Source organism: Ipomoea nil, unplaced genomic scaffold, assembly GCF_001879475.1.
Source record: "Ipomoea nil cultivar Tokyo-kokei standard unplaced genomic scaffold, Asagao_1.1 scaffold3030, whole genome shotgun sequence".
In the NCBI taxonomy this organism is placed as follows: domain Eukaryota; kingdom Viridiplantae; phylum Streptophyta; class Magnoliopsida; order Solanales; family Convolvulaceae; genus Ipomoea; species Ipomoea nil.
The window spans coordinates 352,102-372,198 of record NW_017619458.1 but is presented as its reverse complement, the minus strand read 5'-3'; the positions used below and the strand labels follow the sequence as shown (position 1 = coordinate 372,198).

The 20,097-nt window shown below is 35.1% G+C and overlaps 1 protein-coding gene and 15 non-coding genes across 16 annotated transcripts; all 16 read left to right on the top strand.

Annotated features, from left to right (window-relative positions):
* The first annotated feature begins 242 nt into the window (after positions 1-242).
* Positions 243-315, top strand: TRNAR-ACG. Its single transcript has one exon. It is a non-coding gene; the product is annotated as a tRNA-Arg (tRNA).
* A 362-nt stretch (positions 316-677) lies between these two features.
* On the top strand, positions 678-750 carry TRNAR-ACG. The gene has a single exon. It is a non-coding gene; the product is annotated as a tRNA-Arg (tRNA).
* A 1,210-nt stretch (positions 751-1,960) lies between these two features.
* TRNAR-ACG lies at positions 1,961-2,033 on the top strand. The gene has a single exon. It is a non-coding gene; the product is annotated as a tRNA-Arg (tRNA).
* A 335-nt stretch (positions 2,034-2,368) lies between these two features.
* On the top strand, positions 2,369-2,441 carry TRNAR-ACG. The gene has a single exon. It is a non-coding gene; the product is annotated as a tRNA-Arg (tRNA).
* A 191-nt stretch (positions 2,442-2,632) lies between these two features.
* TRNAR-ACG lies at positions 2,633-2,705 on the top strand. The gene has a single exon. It is a non-coding gene; the product is annotated as a tRNA-Arg (tRNA).
* A 274-nt stretch (positions 2,706-2,979) lies between these two features.
* TRNAR-ACG lies at positions 2,980-3,052 on the top strand. Its single transcript has one exon. It is a non-coding gene; the product is annotated as a tRNA-Arg (tRNA).
* Positions 3,053-3,374: 322 nt separating this feature from the next.
* TRNAR-ACG lies at positions 3,375-3,447 on the top strand. The gene has a single exon. It is a non-coding gene; the product is annotated as a tRNA-Arg (tRNA).
* A 278-nt stretch (positions 3,448-3,725) lies between these two features.
* On the top strand, positions 3,726-3,798 carry TRNAR-ACG. Its single transcript has one exon. It is a non-coding gene; the product is annotated as a tRNA-Arg (tRNA).
* Positions 3,799-4,160: 362 nt separating this feature from the next.
* TRNAR-ACG lies at positions 4,161-4,233 on the top strand. The gene has a single exon. It is a non-coding gene; the product is annotated as a tRNA-Arg (tRNA).
* A 191-nt stretch (positions 4,234-4,424) lies between these two features.
* TRNAR-ACG lies at positions 4,425-4,497 on the top strand. Its single transcript has one exon. It is a non-coding gene; the product is annotated as a tRNA-Arg (tRNA).
* A 274-nt stretch (positions 4,498-4,771) lies between these two features.
* On the top strand, positions 4,772-4,844 carry TRNAR-ACG. Its single transcript has one exon. It is a non-coding gene; the product is annotated as a tRNA-Arg (tRNA).
* Positions 4,845-5,166: 322 nt separating this feature from the next.
* TRNAR-ACG lies at positions 5,167-5,239 on the top strand. Its single transcript has one exon. It is a non-coding gene; the product is annotated as a tRNA-Arg (tRNA).
* Positions 5,240-5,563: 324 nt separating this feature from the next.
* TRNAR-ACG lies at positions 5,564-5,636 on the top strand. The gene has a single exon. It is a non-coding gene; the product is annotated as a tRNA-Arg (tRNA).
* A 1,242-nt stretch (positions 5,637-6,878) lies between these two features.
* TRNAR-ACG lies at positions 6,879-6,951 on the top strand. Its single transcript has one exon. It is a non-coding gene; the product is annotated as a tRNA-Arg (tRNA).
* A 1,028-nt stretch (positions 6,952-7,979) lies between these two features.
* On the top strand, positions 7,980-8,052 carry TRNAR-ACG. The gene has a single exon. It is a non-coding gene; the product is annotated as a tRNA-Arg (tRNA).
* A 7,659-nt stretch (positions 8,053-15,711) lies between these two features.
* LOC109163599 (thiamine-repressible mitochondrial transport protein THI74-like) lies at positions 15,712-19,894 on the top strand. Its single transcript, XM_019312348.1, has 8 exons — positions 15,712-15,962; positions 17,531-17,902; positions 17,991-18,205; positions 18,356-18,426; positions 18,771-18,872; positions 19,050-19,167; positions 19,402-19,537; positions 19,638-19,894. Exons 1-8 carry the CDS (start codon positions 15,882-15,884, stop codon positions 19,692-19,694), a joined length of 1,152 nt encoding a protein of 383 aa, XP_019167893.1. The 5' UTR covers positions 15,712-15,881; the 3' UTR covers positions 19,695-19,894.
* The last annotated feature ends 203 nt before the right edge of the window (positions 19,895-20,097 follow it).

The window sequence follows — 20,097 nt, the reverse complement described above, 5'->3', positions numbered from 1 at the left end:
CCTAACCACTTGGGTTGAGATCAAAAACTATTCGCCGGGAGATAGTGAACCCAACCACTAAAAAACTATTCGCCGGGAGATAGTGAACCCAACCACTTGGGTTAGATTGAGGTCGAAAACCATTCGCCGATCGCTTCTCCCCTGGATTGTTAGAGTGTCTTGCCGACCTGTTTTTAAACAAGTTAATACAAATCATTTCCAACGTTATAATTAATTACAATTAAATGTACATAATGGCTAAGGACTTTATGGCCCAATGGATAAGGCGCTGGTCTACGAAATCAGAGATTTTGGGTTCGATCCCCAGTGAAGTCGGCTTATTGTTTAACTAATTAATGGTTCAGCATTAACTCTAGTCTATACTTTCCTTAACTAAGATAGTGAACCTAACCACTTGGGTTGAGGTCAAATACCATTCGCTGGGAGATAGTGAACCCAACCACTTGGATTGGGTTGAGGTCGAAAACCATTCGCCGATCGCTTCTCCAATGGGATTGTTAGAGTGTCTTGCCGACCTCTTTTTTAACGAGTTAATACAAATCATTTCAAATGTTATAATTAATTGCAATTAAAAGTACATAATGGCTAAGGACTTCAGGGCCCACTGGATAAGGCGGTTAATACAAATTATTTCCAATGTTATAATTAATTGCAATTAAAGGTACATAATGGCTAAGGACTTCATGGCCCAATGGATAAGGCGTTGGTCTACGAAACCAAAGATTCTGGGTTCGATCCCTATTGAAGTCAATTGACTGTTTAACGAATTAATGGTTTAGCATTAACTAAGATAGTGAACCTAACCACTTGGGTTGAGGTTGAATACCATTTTTCTCCCATGGATTGTAAGTGTGTCTTGCGCCGATCTCTTTTTCAACGAGTTAATACAAATCAATTCCAAGGTTATGAGTAATTGCAATTAAAACTACATAATGGCTAAGGACTTCATGGCCCAATGGATAAGGCGCTTGTCTACGAAACCAGAGATTCTAGATTCGATCCACAGTGAAGTCGATTTACTATTTAACTAATTAATGGTTCAGCATTAACTCTAGTCTATACATTCTTTAACTAAGATAGTGAACCTAACCACTTGGGTCGAGGTAAAAAATCATTCACCGGGAAATAGTGAACCCAACCACTTGGGTTGGATTGAGGTCGAAAACCATTCGCCGATCGCTTCTCCCGTGGATTGTTAGAGTGTTCTTGCCGACCTGTTTTTCAACGAGTTAATACAAATCATTTCCAATGTTATAATTAATTGCAATTAAATGTACATAATGCCTAAGGACATCATGGCCCAATGGATAAGGTGCTTGTCTACGAAATCATAGATTTTAGGTTCGATCCCCAGTGAAGTTGATTTACTATTTAACTAATTAATGGTTCAGTATTAACTCTAGTCTATACTTTCCTTACCTAAGATAGTGAACCTAACCATTTCGGTTGAGGTTGAAAACCATTTTTCTCCCATGGATTGTAAGTGTGTCTTGCGCCGACCTCTTTTTATACGAGTTAATACAAATCATTTCCAATGTTATAAGTAATTGCAATTAAAACTACATAATGGCTAAGGACTTCATGGCCCAATGGATAAGGCGCTTGTTTATGAAACCAGAGATTCTGGGTTTCATCCCCAGTGAAGTCGATTTACTATTTAACTAATTAAAGGTTCAGCATTAACTCAAGTCTATACTTTCTTTAACTAAGATAGTGAACCTAACCACTTGGGTTGAGGTCAAAAACCATTCTTCGGGAGATAGTGAACCCAACCACTAAAAAACCATTCGCCGGGAGAGAGTGAACCCAACCACTTGGGTTGGATTAAGGTCGAAAACCATTCGCCGATCGCTTCTCCCGTGGATTTTTAGAGTGTCTTGCCGATCTGTTTTTCATCGAGTTAATACAAATCATTTCCAATGTTATAATTAATTGCAATTAAATGTACATAATGGCTAAGGACTTTATGGCCCAATGGATAAGGCGCTAGTCTACGGAACCAGAGATTCTGGTTTCGATCCCCAGTGAAGTCGGCTTATTGTTTAACTAATTAATGGTTCAGCATTAACTCTAGTCTATACTTTCCTTAACTTAGATAGTGAACCTAACCACTTGGGTTGAGGTCAAAAACCATTCGTCGGGAGATAGTGAACCCAAGCGGTTGGGTTGAGGTCGAAAACCATTCGCCGATCGCTTCTCCCATGAGATTGTTAGAGTGTCTTGCCGACCTCTTTTTAACCGAGTTAATACAAATCATTTCTAATGTTATAATATGGCTAAGGACTTCAGGGCTCAATGGATAAGGCGGTTAATACAAATCATTTCCAATGTTATAATTAATTGCAATTAAAGGTACATAATGGTTAAAGACTTCATGGCCCAATGGATAAGGCGCTAGTCTACGAAACCAGAGATTCTGGGTTCAATCCCCAGTGAAGTCAATTTACTGTTTAATTAATTAATGGTTCAGCATTAACTAAGATAGTGAACTTAACCACTTGGGTTGAGGTTGAATACCATTTTGCTCCCATGGATTGTAAGTGTGTCTTGCGCCGATCTCTTTTTCTACAAGTTAATACAAATCATTTCCAATGTTATGAGTAATTGCAATTAAAACTACATAATGGCTAAGGACTTCATGGCCCAATGGATAAGGCGCTTGTCTACGAAACCAGAGATTCTAGGTTCGATCCCTAGTGAAGTTGATTTACTGTTTTATTAATTAATGGTTCAGCATTAACTCAAGTCTATACTTTCTTTAACTAAGATAGTGAACCTAACCACTTTGGTTGAGGTCAAAAACCATTCGCCGGGAAATAGTGAACCCAACCACTTGACTTGGATTGAGGTCGAAAACCATTCGCTGATCGCTTCTCCCGTGGATTGTTAGAGTGTCTTGCCGACCTGTTTTTCAACGAGTTAATACAAACCATTTCCAATGTTATAATTAATTGCAATTAAATGTACATAATGGCTATGGACTTTATGGCCCAATGGATAAGGCGCTGGTCTACGAAACCAGAGATTCTGGGTTCGATCCCCAGTGAAGTCGATTTACCATTTAACTAATTAATGGTTAAGCATTAACTCTAATCTATACTTTCCTTAACTAAGATAGTGCACCTAACCACTTGGGTTGAGGTCAAAAACCATTCGCCGGGAGATAGTGAACCCAACCACTAAAAAACCATTCGCCGGGAGATAGTGAACCCAACCACTTGGCTTGGATTGAGGTCGAAAACCATTCGCCGATCGCTTCTCCCGTGGATTGGACGGGATTGTTAGAGTGTCTTGCCGACCTGTTTTTCAACGAGTTAATACAAATCATTTCCAATGTTATAATTAATTGCAATTAAATGCACATAATGGCTAAGGACTTTATAGCCCCATGGATAAGGCGCTGGTCTACGAAACCAGAGATTCTGGGTTCGATCCCCAGTGAAGTCGATTTATTGTATATCTTTCCTTAACTAAGATATTGCACCTAACCACTTCGGTTGAGGTCAAAAACCATTCGCCGGGAGATAGTGAACCCAACCACTAAAAAACTATTCGCCGGGAGATAGTGAACCCAACCACTTGGGTTAGATTGAGGTCGAAAACCATTCGCCGATCGCTTCTCCCCTGGATTGTTAGAGTGTTATGCCGACCTGTTTTTCAACAAGTTAATACAAATCATTTCCAACGTTATAATTAATTACAATTAAATGTACATAACGGCTACGGACTTTATGGCCCAATGGATAAGGCGCTGGTCTACGAAATCAGAGATTTTGGGTTCGATCCCCAGTGAAGTCGGCTTATTGTTTAACTAATTAATGGTTCAGCATTAACTCTAGTCTATACTTTCCTTAACTAAGATAGTGAACCTAACCACTTGGGTTGAGGTCAAAAACCATTCGCCGGGAGATAGTGAACCCAACCACTTGGGTTGGGTTGAGGTCAAAAACCATTCGCTGATCGCTTCTCCCATGGGATTGTTAGAGTGTCTTCCGTCCTCTTTTTCAACGAGTTAATACAAAAACATTTCTAATGTTATAATTAATTGCAATTAAAAGTACATAATGGCTAAGGACTTCAGGGCCCAATGGATAAGGCGGTTAATACAAATCATTTCCAATGTTATAATTAATTGCAATTAAAGGTACATAATGGCTAAAGACTTCATGGCCCAATGGATAAGGCGCTAGTCTACGAAACCAGAGATTCTGGGTTCAATCCCCAGTGAAGTCAATTTACTGTTTAACTAATTAATGGTTCAGCATTAACTAAGATAGTGAACTTAACCACTTGGGTTGAGGTTGAATACCATTTTGCTCCCATGGATTGTAAGTGTGTCTTGCGCCGATCTCTTTTTCAACAAGTTAATACAAATCATTTCCAATGTTATGAGTAATTGCAATTAAAACTACATAATGGCTAAGGACTTCATGGCCCAATGGATAAGGCGCTTGTCTACGAAACCAGAGATTCTAGGTTCGATCCCTAGTGAAGTCGATTTACTATTTTATTAATTAATGGTTCAGCATTAACTCAAGTCTATACTTTCTTTAACTAAGATAGTGAACCTAACCACTTTGGTTGAGGTCAAAAACCATTCACCGGGAAATAGTGAACCCAACCACTTGACTTGGATTGAGGTCGAAAACCATTCGCCGATCGCTTCTCCCGTGGATTGTTAGAGTGTCTTGCCGACCTGTTTTTCAACGAGTTAATACAAACCATTTCCAATGTTATAATTAATTGCAATTAAATGTACATAATGGCTATGGACTTTATGGCCCAATGGATAAGGCGCTGGTCTACGAAACCAGAGATTCTGGGTTCGATCCCCAGTGAAGTCGATTTATTGTTTAACTAATTAATGGTTAAGCATTAACTCTAATCTATACTTTCCTTAACTAAGATAGTGCACCTAACCACTTGGGTTGAGGTCAAAAACCATTCGCCGGGAGATAGTGAACCCAACCACTAAAAAACCATTCGCCGGGAGATAGTGAACCCAACCACTTGGCTTGGATTGAGGTCGAAAACCATTCGCCGATCGCTTCTCCCGTGGATTGGACGGGATTGTTAGAGTGTCTTGCCGACCTGTTTTTCAACGAGTTAATACAAATCATTTCCAATGTTATAATTAATTGCAATTAAATGCACATAATGGCTAAGGACTTTATAGCCCCATGGATAAGGCGCTGGTCTACGAAACCAGAGATTCTGGGTTCGATCCCCAGTGAAGTCGATTTATTGTACTTTCCTTAACTAAGATAGTGAACCTAACCACTTGGGTTGAGGTCAAAAACCATTCGCCGGGAGATAGTGAACCCAACCACTTGGGTTGGGTTGAGGTCAAAAACCATTCGCTGATCGCTTCTCCCATGGGATTGTTAGAGTGTCTTCCGTCCTCTTTTTCAACGAGTTAATACAAAAACATTTCTAATGTTATAATTAATTGCAATTAAAAGTACATAATGGCTAAGGACTTCAGGGCCCAATGGATAAGGCGGTTAATACAATCATTTACAATGTTATAATTAATTGCAATTAAAGGTACATAATGGCTAAGGGCTTCATGGCCCAATGGATAAGGCGCTGGTCTACGAAACCAGAGATTCTGGGTTCGATCCCCAGTGAAGTCAATTGACTGTTTAACTAATTAATGGTTCAGCATTAACTAAGATAGTGAACCTAACCACTTGGGTTGAGGTTGAATACCATTTTTCTCCCATGGATTGTAAGTGTGTCTTGCGCCGATCTCTTTTTCAACGAGTTAATACAAATCAATTCCAAGGTTATGAGTAATTGCAATTAAAACTACATAATGGCTAAGGACTTCATGGCCCAATGGATAAGGCGCTTGTCTACGAAACCAGAGATTCTAGGTTCGATCCACAGTGAAGTCGATTTACTATTTAACTAATTAATGGTTTAGCATTAACTCTAGTCTATACTTTCTTTAACTAAGATAGTGAACCTAACCACTTGGGTCGAGGTAAAAACCATTCACCGGGAAATAGTGAACCCAACCACTTGGGTTGGATTGAGGTCGAAAACCATTCGCCGCCGATCGCTTCTCCCGTGGATTGTTAGAGTGTCTTGCCGACCTGTTTTTCAACGAGTTAATACAAATCATTTCGAATGTTATAATTAATTGCAATTAAATGTACATAATGGCTAAGGACTTTATGGCCCAATGGATAAGGCGCTGGTCTACGAAACCAGAGAATCAGGATTCGATCCCCAATGAAGTCGATTTATTGTTTAACTAATTAATGGTTCAGCATTAACTCTAGTTTATACTTTCCTTAACTAAGATAGTGAACCTAACCACTTGGGTTGAGGTCAAAAACCATTCGCCGGGAGATAGTGAACCCAACCACTCAAAAACCATTCGCCGGGAGATAGTGAACCCAACCACTTGGGTTGGATTGAGGTCGAAAACCATTCGCCGATCACTGCTCCTGTGGATTGTTAGAGTGTCTTGCCGACCTGTTTTTCACATTTCCAATGTTATAATTAATTACTATTAAATGTACATAATGGCTAAGGACTTTATGGCCCAATGGATAAGGCGCTGGTCTACGAACCAGAGATTTTGGGTTCGATCCCTAGTGAAGTCGGCTTATTGTTTAACTAATTAATGGTTCAGCATTAACTCTAGTCTATACTTTCCTTAACTATGATAGTGAACCCATCCATTCGCCGATCGCTTCTCCCGTGGATTGTTAGAGTGTCTTGCAGATCTGTTTTTCAACGAGTTAATTAATTGCAATTAAAAGTACATAATGACTAAGGACTTCAGGGCCCAATGGATAAGGCGGTTAATACAAATCTTTTCCAATATTATAATTAATTGCAATTAAAGGTACATAATGGCTAAGGACTTAATGGCCCAATGGATAAGGCGTTGGTCTACGAAACCAGAGATTTTGGGTTCGATCCCCAGTGAAGTCAATTTACTGCAGCATTAACTAAGATAGTGAACCTAACCACTTGGGTTGAGGTTGAATACCATTTTTCTCCCATGGATTGTAAGTGTGTCTTGCGCCGATCTCTTTTTCAACGAGTTAATACAAATCATTTCCAATGTTATAATTAATTGCAATTAAAAGTAGATAATGGCTAAGGACTTCAGGGCCCAATGGATAAGGCGATTAATACAAATCATTTTCAGTGTTATAATTAATTTCAATTAAAAGTACATAATGGCTAAGGATTTCATGGCCCAATGGATAAGGCACTGGTCTACGAAACTAGAGATTCTAGGTTCAATCCCCAGTGAGGTCAATTTACTGTTTAACTAATTAATGGTTTAGCATTAATTCTAGTCCACTTGGGCTGAGGTTGAAAACCATTTTTCTCCCATGGATTGTAAGAGTGTCTTGCGCCGACCTCTTTTCCAACGAGTTAATACAAATCATTTCCAATTTTATAAGTAATTGCAATTAACACTACATAATGGCTAAGGAAATCATGGCCCAATGGATAAGGCGCTTGTCTACGAAACCAGAGATTCTGGGTTTGATCCCTAGTGAAGTCGATTTACTATTTAACTAATTAATGGTTCAACATTAACTCTAGTGTATACTTTCCTTAACTAAGATAGTGAACCTAACCACTTGGATTGAGGTCAAAAACGATTCGCCGGGAGATAGTGAACCCAACCACTCATGGTTCAGCATTAACTCTAGTGTATACTTTCCTTAACTAAGATAGTGAACCTAACCACTTGGATTGAGGTCAAAAATGATTCGCCTGGAGATAGTGAACCCAACCACTCAAAAACCATTCAGATAGTGAACCTAACCACTTGGGTTGAGGTAAAAAACGATTCGCCGGGATATAGTGAACCCAACCACTCAAAAACCATTCGCCGGGGGATAGGATTGTTAGAGTGTCTTGCCAACCTTTTTTTCAACGAGTTAATTCAAATCATTTCCAATGTTATACTTAATTGCAATTAAAAGTACATAATGGCTAAGGACTTCATGGCCCAATGGATAAGGCGCTGGTCTACGACATCAGAGATTCTGGGTTCTATCCCCAGTGAAGTTGATTTACTATTTAACTAATTAATGGTTCAGCATTAACTCTAGTCTATACTTTCCTTAACTAAGATAGTGAACCTAACCACCACTTTGGGATAGATGATTGTAAGAGTATCTTGCGCCGACCTCTTTTTCTCAACGATTAGATGATTGTAAGAGTGTCTTGCGCCGACCTCTTTTTTAACGATTTAATACAAATCATTTCCAATGTTATAAGGACTTCATGGCCCAATGGATAAGGCGCTGTTCTATGAAACCAGAGATTTGCTTCTTGCAATTATGATGCTGCGCAACCCGAGGGTCAAGAATGATGTCCTTAGCACCCGAACCAAACCATTTTTCGTCTCTTCACCACACCCTTCATATTTGTGAATACATTGCTCAGCTGGATCTTGAACTCTCAGTAGTGCCTTTATTTGATGGAAATCTCATCAGAAGCTATTTACGACATGGTCATACGATAGCGGCTCGACATCTAGGTTGGGCTCGACCGCGGCGTGGTCAGACGGCAGCGGCTCGGCGTCTAGGTTGGGCTCGATCACGACGTGGTCATATGGCAGCGACTCTGGCTCGACGGCGCGATCAGACGCGTTTTCAAACTCTTATGCTATATGTTGCACTAAACAGCTTTCTGAAGATGGATAACTCTTCCAATCAAGAAGGGGATTTTATGAATATGATATCAGAAGACTGTAGTGTTCCTGACCAACAAGCTTTGGCCTTTGTGTTGAGGTCGAAACCATTCGCCGGGAGATAATGAACCCAACCACTTGGGTTGAGGTCGAAAACCATTCGCCGATCGCTTCTCCTATGGATTATGACACTCTTGATTCTGAGGTCGAAAAATATTCGCTGGGAGATAATGAACCCAACCACTTGGGTTGAGGTCGAAAACCAAGTCAAGTCGACCTACTTTGGTTGAGGTTGAAAGCCAATCTCTTCTCACATGGATTATCTTGTGTTGACCTCTTATTCAATTCTGTTGAAATTTATTTTCTATTTGTTTATATTAACTTCATAAGTTTTTTCATAGTGTTGGTATATATAAACATTTTAACTCAAATTTTGCGATAATTAAAAGCAAATTTAATATTTTCTTTTCTTTTATTTTATGAATTCAACAAAACGAAGTAATTTATTTTCAATTATATATAATTACTAGTTTTACACGCGCATTGCGCGAAAGAGTTAATGTCTAATGTTTATAATTAAATAAATATTTAAAAGTATATCAATGCAATATTATATATGAGAAATTCATACATAAATAATTTAATGTCGAATTTGTTTATTTAAATATGTAACTCATAGTATATGAATACAATGTAATATAGGAGATTCATTATAATTGTTACTAAAAAAAATTTAAAATAGTGACCAAGTATTTTTTGTTGCAAAGGGTTCAAATATATATAATAAATGCACAAATATACAAGATCAATGAATGAATCAACGGTATCAGTCCTTTATGTGTTTTGCTCAGTGTTCATTTAGTTCAACCATTATTGTTGAATAAATTATTATGGATAAAGAAATTCCTAATTTAAGGAATTTAGATGTAGTAAAATTATAAATTTTTTAATTATAATGTAACCCAAAGATATTGGACGTACGATTGGTAAATATGATGTAACCCAAAGATCAAAATGCTAAAGAAAGTGTTTGGTTATTCAACAATTTGAAACAACAATTTGTTCCAAACTACTGAAAATACAAACATTGCAATTTACAATATTTTCACTTAGCATTTTTTAAAATGATTTCTCCAAAACACCTCTATATTTAAAAAAAAAAATTACTGTAAAATCATTCCGACTCATTGAATAACAAGAGTCAGTTTCACTGGCTCACTGCTTGCCCATTTACGGATGGGCAAGCTTAATTTTTAAATTGGAGCCTTAAGGCTCCTTTTATAGGAGCCTCAAGGCTCCCATGCCACCTTTCCCACCGATGTGGGAAAAATAGCAAAACTAAGGGGAGCCGAACGTTCGGCTCCCATATGTTTTTTTTTTTTTTTTTTTTTTTTTTTTTTTTTTTTTGGTTTTAATTTTATTTCTTTTATTAAATTATTTTTTTATATTTGTATTTTAAAAAAAAAACAATTATTATTATTATTATTATTATTATTATTATTATTATTATTATTATTATTATTATTATTATTATTATATATACCCTTAGGTCATTTACATGTTAAACTAAACAGCTAATTTTTTTAAATATATTTTTATCCACCATTGATATAATTCGCTGGTCAAATCCGCTAATATAATTTGCTAACGCTAACCGCTAGCTGCTGATTGTCAAACAAGGACATTGCGAGATAATTTCCTGCTTCAAATTGTTGTGTGATTTGAATACTCTCTTTGCCAACAAATCCTCAAGTAGTTAATATGATTGACTTTATTAATTATATATTTTTAAATTTTTTCATGGTATTAATAAAATACTTGGTAAATAAATATATAACATTATTTTGTATTATAACTTTGATATTTAATTAAAAAAAATAGTGCACAAAAAAGATAATAGACAATGTAGTGAATATAATCAATTGATGAATTTGAATGTAAAGAATTTTTACATTGGAGAAAAATAAAGACAATATAACTAATGAAATTATTTCTCTTAATTAATTTATTGATAATGAATATATTTTTTTTTAAAATAAAGACATTGTAGGGACAATGTAGCAAATATAATCAATTGATGAATTTGAATATAAAGAATTGTTATATTGGAGAAAAATAAAGACAATATAACTAATGAAATTATTTCTCTTATTTAATTTATTGATAATTAATATTTTTGTTTAATAAAGGCATTGTAGACACATAATTCTAAATTAAAGAAATGTATATGTATTATTTTTTGTTGTAGCTACTAAATTATTATAATTTAATATAAGTAAAATAGAATATTAATTATGCCAACTTTGATTGGGATGTGGCCTTGGTTCGAACCTAAGAGCTTTCTTATTGAAATCAATGAGTAAGTTAACGGTGAACTAACAAAAATTAACGAAAAAGATAATATTTAACTGAAAAGTTAACGGATAATCATATAATTAAGGATAAATTAGAAAATCTCATGGAAAAATTAATATCTGATCAATCTGAACCATTCATTTGATTAAAAAATTTGACCGTCATTTTTTCTACCAATTATAGGTCTAACTCCTCTTTCGCTCTTATTAGTATAGTAAATACTAGATATATTTAATAGTGTAAATTGTTGAATGTTGAATATAATTGATGATGATTTCAATTATTTAAAATATTATACGAATACTTTGTTAGAATAAAATATGATAAATAGATATAAAATTTTAAATAAATTAACAATCTAATGGTACCCAGGTTGGACTTTCATTTGGAAGGTTATAAGTTCCAGTCTTGGTGGAGGCGTTATTGGTTTTTTGTGTTTCAGTAGGTTGAGAAAGTATATGAACATATACTACATTGTAATAGAGCCAGTAGCATTCAAAAAAAAAAAAAAAAAAACAATCTAATTACGAATTGTATGTGAAATTATTGTAGTTTTTTATTTATTATGATAATATAATTAAAAAATTAGTTTTTAATACTGAATATTTATTTAGTTGTGCAATGCATTTCATTTAACTAGTGTTATGAGAAGGATGGGATATCGCATCATCCGCATGATGGTTTCTTCTTGTACCTAAAAAAATCTAATTGCAAAATGGAATTCGTAACTTCCAAATGAATCAATTTGGACGCGTGTCAAAAGAAGAAACCCAAGACCGTTACACGTAATTCAAAAAAGCTCCAACAATTATACGTGGACCATATATGGTCCAAAATGACAGACACGGATTGTGTATCTAAACTGACACTTTCTAATGAAAACATAGATGGATTCATCGTGCAATGCGATTATGGTATAAGAAGTTTTAGATTTGTCTTGTTATGTATATGATGAGATCTTAGTTGTACTATTAACTCTTTATCTTACAAGCACCTATTGATATTTGGTAGTGGTAGTTTTTCCTCTACATGTTTCATGTGTTGTGAGATGTGTATCACGCTTTGCGCGAATAGAATAATGACCAATGATTATTTTTAAATAAGTATTTCAAAATATATCGATGCAATATTATATTGGAGATGTTCATGCATAGATAAATAAATATTGAATTTGTTTATTTAAATCGATCATTTAATGTATATAAATGCAAGATAATATATGAGAGATTGATTATAATTGTCACTAAAATAAATGTTTGCAACTTTGTAATAACGATAGTCCTCTTTTTTCTTAATTCTCTTTTGGGTAACATTGTCATTGTCTTCATTTTTCAGTACATGTCCTTTTCTTTTTATTGATAGTGTGTCATGTGCAATTGGGTCACTGGTGGTAGCATAGATAGATTCATCGTGCAATGAGATTATGATGTATGAAGCTTTAGATTTGTCTTGTTGTGTATACCTAAGACTTTTCTTATAGAAATTAATGAGTAAGTTAAAAATAATAAATAGTTTACTAAAGTTTATAGTAACGGAATTTAGGTTATTTAAGGAAAAAAAAATATATAATAGAGGGTAAATAAGGAAAATCATTTAAAAAAAAACTAAAATCAAAATAATATGAACCATTCATTTTAAGAAACAATACTACCCACATTTTTTTTGTTCCAGTTAAGGGCCTAACATTATTGGCTCTTATTAGAATTGTAGATATTATCAAATGAAACTGCAATTGAATTGAAATGAAACTATAGTTGTGTTGAAATAAAACTGCAGTGTATACAAAATGAAACTGAATAACAATTTCACATATTTGAATGTATATTGTCCATTAAAACAGTAGTTATATCAAAATGATACTATTGTTGTGTTGAAATAAAATTACAGTGCATATTTAATGCCTAGACCACAATACATTGTGAACCGCGGTCCACAGTATAATTTGCCAAAAAGCTCCCCATGCTTGTGGCACAGGTACGATGTCCGCTCCGATTGGACAATTTTGGAGGTTTGTTTTTGTTTTTGTTTTGTTTTGTTTTTTTTTTTTTTTTTTGATTTTTGTTTTTTGTTTTGTTTTTTTTTTTAATTTTTTTTGCATCTCGTTAGCTTGCAATTAATTTGTGTAGTTTTTTTTTTAAATTTTAAAGAAATTGTTAAATTTTTTAATAAAAGTTTAATAAATATATTAATAAATTTATTACAAAAACTTATTTTTATGAAAATAAATAATTAACAATTTAAAACAAAAAGAAACTTATTATAAATTATTATATTATGAATTTAAATTTATGAATTGTTTTTATTTTTAAAAATTTTAAATAAAAAAATTTATTTATATATGTTAAGAATATTCATATGTTACATTATGTTTTCCAAATGAAATTTAAAATTTGATATTTAGACTTATAAAATGATGTTTTAAATTTATATTTATAATAGGGAAAAGGGTCAAATAGACCCCTGAACATTACTCAAAGAGTCAATTAGGCTCTTGAACTTTCAAAATGTGCAATTAAGCCCAAACATATTATTTTAGAGCAATTGGGCCCTAAAACCGGTTGGTTACCTACAATTACCGGTCAAAATGATTCCGGCGAACTTCCGGCTAACCTCCGACAATATTCCGGCCAAAAAACCGGCGAATAGTTCGCCGGCGTCATTTGCTGCCATCTCCGGCGAACTCCTTCGCCGGAGAAGGCAACCCAACCCTTCTCCGGCAGCTAGAGAAGGAGCCGTGAAAGAGAAGGCAGGGTTGCCTTCTCCTTCGCAACCAACTGGAGAAGGCAACCAACTCGTTGCCTTCTCCGGCAACTGGAGAAGGCGAGCAGATGGGTCGCCTTCTCCAGTCGCCGGAGAAGGGGTTGCCTTCTCCCGTGAAGGAGAAGGCAACCCAGTCCTTCGCCGGATCTGTTCGCCTTCTCCTTCGCGAACCATCGGTCTCCTTCGCCGGATCTGGTTCGCGAAGGAGAAGGCGAACAGATCCGGCGAAGGACTGGGTTGCCTTCTCCTTCACGGGAGAAGGCAACCCCTTCTCCGGCGACTGGAGAAGGCGACCCATCTGCTCGCCTTCTCCAGTTGCCGGAGAAGGCAACGAGTTGGTTGCCTTCTCCAGTTGCCGGAGAAGGCAACCAGTTTGGTTGCCTTCTCCGGCGAAGGAGAAGGCTTCTCCTTCGCCGGAGAAGGCAGACGCCTTCTCCTTCGCCGGAGATGGCAGCAAATAACGCGACGTTCGCCGATTTTTTGGCCGGAATGTTGTCGGATGTTCGCCGGAAGTTCGCCGGAATCGTTTTGACCTGTAATTGTAGGTAACCAACCGGTTTTAGGGCCCAATTGCTCTAAAATAATATGTTTAAGGGCTTAATTGCACATTTTGAAAGTTCAAGGGCCTAATTGACTCCTTGAGTAATGTTCAGGGGTCTATTTGACCCTTTTCCCTTTATAATACAAATGTGCTAATTTATTAAAATTAAAAATGTTAATTTTAAAATATTAAAAATTTTAATTGAGACCTAAAATCTTAATTGAGACCTAAAAAATTTTAATTGAGACCTAAATTAAAAATTAAAAATCTTGAAGTTTTAGGACAAAAAAAAAAAAGAAAAAAAAAACATTAACTTGATAAATAATCAACCTAATAAACCTAAAATCCATAAGCCCAATAGCCCAATATGACTGACTTAATTAACATCTGTACTTCACAACGCCTTAGTTTGTTACCTACAAAAGACTATAAATCCAGAATACGTCAATACATTAAAAAAAAAATCAATACTTGAATACAATTTTTTTTTTTAAAAAAATGATATTAGTAAAATACATATATTTTAAATTATATTACATATACAAAATTAAATTATAAAAGTAAAAACTAGAGAAGAACTTAATCTTACCTAGGTGACTTGTTCTAATTACTTAATTAATAAATAACTAATAAAGATAAAGGTGTTTAAACCTTATTATGGCCCTATTTGGTATGGTAACGTAGTTGATAAGTCTAATTTGACAAGTTTAACCCGTTAATAGACTATTTAAGTGTTTTGTAAAATGACTTATTGTATAAGTAGCTTATTAGGGTAATAAGTCGAAATCTAAAAAAACTAAGAAGAGTAGAGTTTTGGTTAGCTGATTGGTCTTAATTATGAAATGACCATTTTATCTTTGTCATCCCTAAAATTTATATCTCTCCTTGTTGTTCATATGCCTTTTTTCTTTTTTCTTTCTGTTTTCGTAACAACAATAATAATATATTTTTACCAAGTGGCTTGTAGTTCACTGGTATTGGTTTGCTTTCCTAAGTTGGAGGTGATGGGTTTGAACCTCGGTTGAGGCAAGTAGTGTGTATGTAGGGTATCCCCTTTTTTTTTTTTATAATAATAATATATTTTTTCTTTTTTATTTCACTTGTCCGTAGTAATAGTATTACTGTCAGCTGGTCAAATCAACTACCTCAATCAACTATAAGCTATTAGCTAACTTAATTAGTTATTTGCCAAACACCACTACAATTCATTTTATTTAAAATAAGATTCAAAGCACATAATTTAATATATAATTCCTTTTTTTTTCAATTAATAAAATATGACACTGTAGACTCTTCCTTCAAAGTTTCACCTGAATATTTATCTGTTTTAGTAGTCCAAGTTTCAGTGCCGAACGATACACGGCATTATCAGGTGAATACACACATGTCAAAACCCTGTGGCCTGTGACATTTGTCATTTACTTTGTCCTCTTCTCACTTCCAACAAAAAGACTCATTTTTTTTTCATTTCATTTATGCTTTGAGCTTATTTTGCAATTCTTTCATTTTCTCTTCTGCATTTCTGTGTTAAAGTTGAGTTGTTGGGAGATGGGTTGGAAGTACGAAGCTGGTTTAGTTGTGATTGCCATTTTTGTGTTCATATGGGTTGCTTCTGCTGAGACTACACAGGTTTTCACTTTAATATAATTTCTGCTGTTTTGGTAACTTATTTATAACTATTAACACTGCAATTTTGTATTTGATGAATTCATATCTGCCTCTGTCTTATCTCTGATGAATTCACAGTGGTTTTCTCTTTCCATGACATTCAAAGCCTTCAATTCCTAATTTATAGTACCCTGAATTATTAATGCTTGGACTGCATATTTATTATTATTTATATATTATATACTTACCACATATCTTAGGCAATTCTTATATGGTTGACTATAGAGGTGGCCACGGACCGGTCTAAGGTTAAATCAATTCTGAATTAGCTCGAAAAAAATGAGTTTGGGCTTTACCGAGCTTGGGTCAGACTTAGTCCAAACCTGAACTGGCTTATAGAGGGTCGGTTTAGGACCTATAAAATAATAGCCCGAACCCCAGCTCAAAACCAACCTTGGCCCAGGTCCCTAACTAGCCCAGGCACAGCCCAAGTTCAAGCAAAATCTAGCATGGACTTTATAAATTGTAATACACTTTATAATATTTATAAGTTATCAAATAAAATTACAAGTCTTAAAAAATTTAATAGTACAAGTTCAAATATTATTAAAGTCTTATACATTTTTTATTTTGTAGAAAGTCATATTAATTTTTTATTTTGAGATTAATGATCAAAATATTATTTTAAACAAAAATATAAACTTTAAAAAGTGTGTGTGTGTGTGTGTGTATGTATGTATGTATGTATTAGCATTATTATACGAAATGTTAAAATTGTTTAAGTGGTAAGAACATTCGTTGTTAATCACGAGTTCAAAAAAAAAAAAAAAAAAAAAACAATTTATAAAGATTTTATATAAAAATAAATACAAAAATTTTGGGCCTAGCCCGGGATCAACCCGACAGGGACTGGTTCAGGTTATCTTGGGCCAGTCCTAATCAGTGCTAACTAGGCCTAGGCCGGGGATTTGGCCACCTCTAGTTGACTATGTGATATAATGTTCATTTTTTGTACATTATAAGTTCATGTTTAGTGTACTACATATTTATTTTCACTTGCAGACTACAATACACTTAAAATGAACATATGTTTCAATAAAATGAATGTACTAAAAAATGGACATGTAGTGCACAAATAACTTGCAACGTACTAAAAATAAACTTGTACCAGTATTTACATCGTAAGATGGATTCCAGGGTCCATGATATAATTTGCCCATCTTAGGTGTTGGCCAAATACCTTTTATGAGTCACGAATTCATGACCTTTCATCAAGGCGGGTCAGGGTTTGGACTTCTTATTATTATTATTATTATTATTATTATTATTATTATTATTATTATTATTATTATTATTATTATTATTATTATTATATATTCAACATACGTGTGTGGGCCAAAATACTTTTTGATAAGTCAGGAACCTATGACTTTCATTTGGATTTAGCTCAGGATTTGGCTCTTATATTAACTTGGTGGCATTTCGTCTCAATTAAAGTCTAAATTAATAATTTGACTATATATTTATTACTTACTCTGTATATGTTATGTCCTCAACATGGTCAAGCTAAGTCTATTGATGTATTGCAGAAAATCTTTTTAGAGTATAAACAGCCTTTTGCAATAACATATCTTGGGATCTCTCTTATGGTGATCTACTTGCCCATAGCATTTTGTAAGGATTGGATTGGCAGAGTATTGGGCATGAATTCATTCCAAAAACTTCACAATGATAATAATCCTTTCTTGGACTCATCAAGCCTACATGTTCCCCTTAGAATAAATGAAATCGAACAGAATTATGAAGAGAAGTTGGGAAGTTACTGTGAGAAAGACACAAATTTAGAAGAAGGAAGAAAGTCAGTAATGTGTAAAATCCAAGATAATAAGTGCCAAGGACTTAGCAAACTGGAAGTTATTAGGTGCAGTTTATATCTTGCTCCCATATGGTTTATAACCGAGGTAAGTTAAAGTTATAGCTTTCTCAAAACTATAATTATCACTTATTTCTGGGTTTCCTGCCAATAGTCTTGTTGGTTCGTTGGTGCAGTATTTGTCGAACTCTGCCCTGGCTAATACAAGCGTCGCAAGTACCACCGTTTTGACTTCTACATCAGCGCTCTTCACGCTCTTCTTTGAAGCACTGCTCGGCCAGGACTCGATAAATACTGCAAAATTTATTGCTGCTGCGTTAAGTATGACTGGTGTCGCAATGACCACTGTTGCGAAAACGTGGGCGTCTGATGAAATTCTGAGCGTATCTGAGTAAGTAATTGGTATTTGAATAGCTTAATTTGAGTTTCGTATCGAGTCATTTTTGTTGGTAAGAGTTCTACTTGACTTTATAAAACTTGTAGTTTTGTGGAACAATGTTTAGATTGTTGTGATTACTTGGATTCTGTTCATTTGGATCAGGGAAAAAATGCATTCTATTATTGGGGATGCTTATGGTCTTCTCTCGGCAGCATCTTATGGGCTATTCACAGGAAAGTACTTTTGAAGTAAATTTCTTATATCATTTAAGTCAATATAACCTTCCCTAGTCTGATTCTTGGCCTGTTGGGCGGAGGCCGGTAAATGGCTAAGTCCATCAATTCATGGCTAGGGGATTGTTGGACAGTGGCTGGTGGAGGGCCAAGTCTAAGACCCTATCACTCGAAAATGTGATGACGGTCTATAAGGAAATAAAGTTGCGGCTTTGTTACGAGCTATAACTTTTGGCGTAGTGGTATGCACTTAATCCTAACAGGTGGTATTAGAGTCAAGTCAGCTATAACTTTTGGCGTAGTGGTAAGCGCTTAATCCTAACATGGCCAATGTACTAGTGCAGTGCTGCTCAAGAAAGCCACACGATCAGAGGGAGAAAAGGTTGATGTGCAAAGGATTTTCGGATATATTGGACTTTTTACTCTCCTTGGCATTTGGTGGCTTGGTAAGGACCAAAATATTATTGCGAGTTCATGTCCTGATGTCCACTAGGAAATCTATCATAACAATAACATTTATTAGTTGTTTTCCTTAAGGGTGCATATATTTTGTGCATAAGTGGTGATAATGTTTTCTTCTGATCCAAATAAATGCTAATTCTTTTGATTTGCTTTTTATGCAGTATGGCCATTATATGTTCTTGGGATAGAACCTAAGTTCACATTCCCTAATAGTGCTTCTGTTGCCGAAGTCCTGCTACTGAATGGCTTTGTTGGAAGTGTTATTGCGGACTATTTATGGTAAGAGTAACATCTTAGCATTGTGCCTTCAATAAGACCTTAAAACAAGATTTGTTACTTTAGATATGTTAAGAGTCTCACATTTTGGAAATGCTGAGATAGAACATATGGGTTTATAAGGTCATTAGTTAGACAAATTATAAATGGATCACAGTCTTATCTTACATTGTGGATCCTGGTCCTCCAAATGCTGACTAGCTAATTGATTGGATTCAATCTTAATGACGTTAACAGGGCACTGTCTATAATTTGGACAACTTCGCTAGTAGCAACTCTAGGCATATCCTTGACCATACCTCTCGCTATGTTAGCAGACATGGTAGTCCACGGGCGCCACTATTCTCCAGTGTACATTCTAGGATGCATTCAGGTGCACTTCCTTCGATTAAACTCTCTGTCGTTTTAGTTATTTTGTTTCTTCTCATCTCTTTTAGGTATTGCGTTTCACCGAGTACTGCAATATTTTACAGGTTTTTGCCGGATTTGTTACGGCTAATCTTCATAACAAGCCTTCCACTGAAGGTTAATATTCGAGCTGGAAAAAACGGATTGAACCCCTTGTGCGTATGTGTGTGTACTGGAGGATTTAAAAATGACTGATAAAATTTATTGTGAGTTTTTGTATTTGGAACAGATGGGAGAACCCAGTGTTAACGTGGTCATTATTATTTCCACCATATTTTGGCTTATCATTCTTGGATTCTTCTGGTGCTAACTTTCGCTAGTGTAGGGGAAAAAACTATGTTATGATATATAATGGATCTTAGCGTTGTATTATGCTTACTTCTCAGTAAGTCATTCATCCTATAGACATGGAGTTTTTGGTTATTTGGTTGTCATATATTTTTTTTTAAAATCGATTGGTGATAAGTAAGTGGACATTAACCATTTAATTATATCTCTTCATGATAAGTCACAACGCGAATCGAG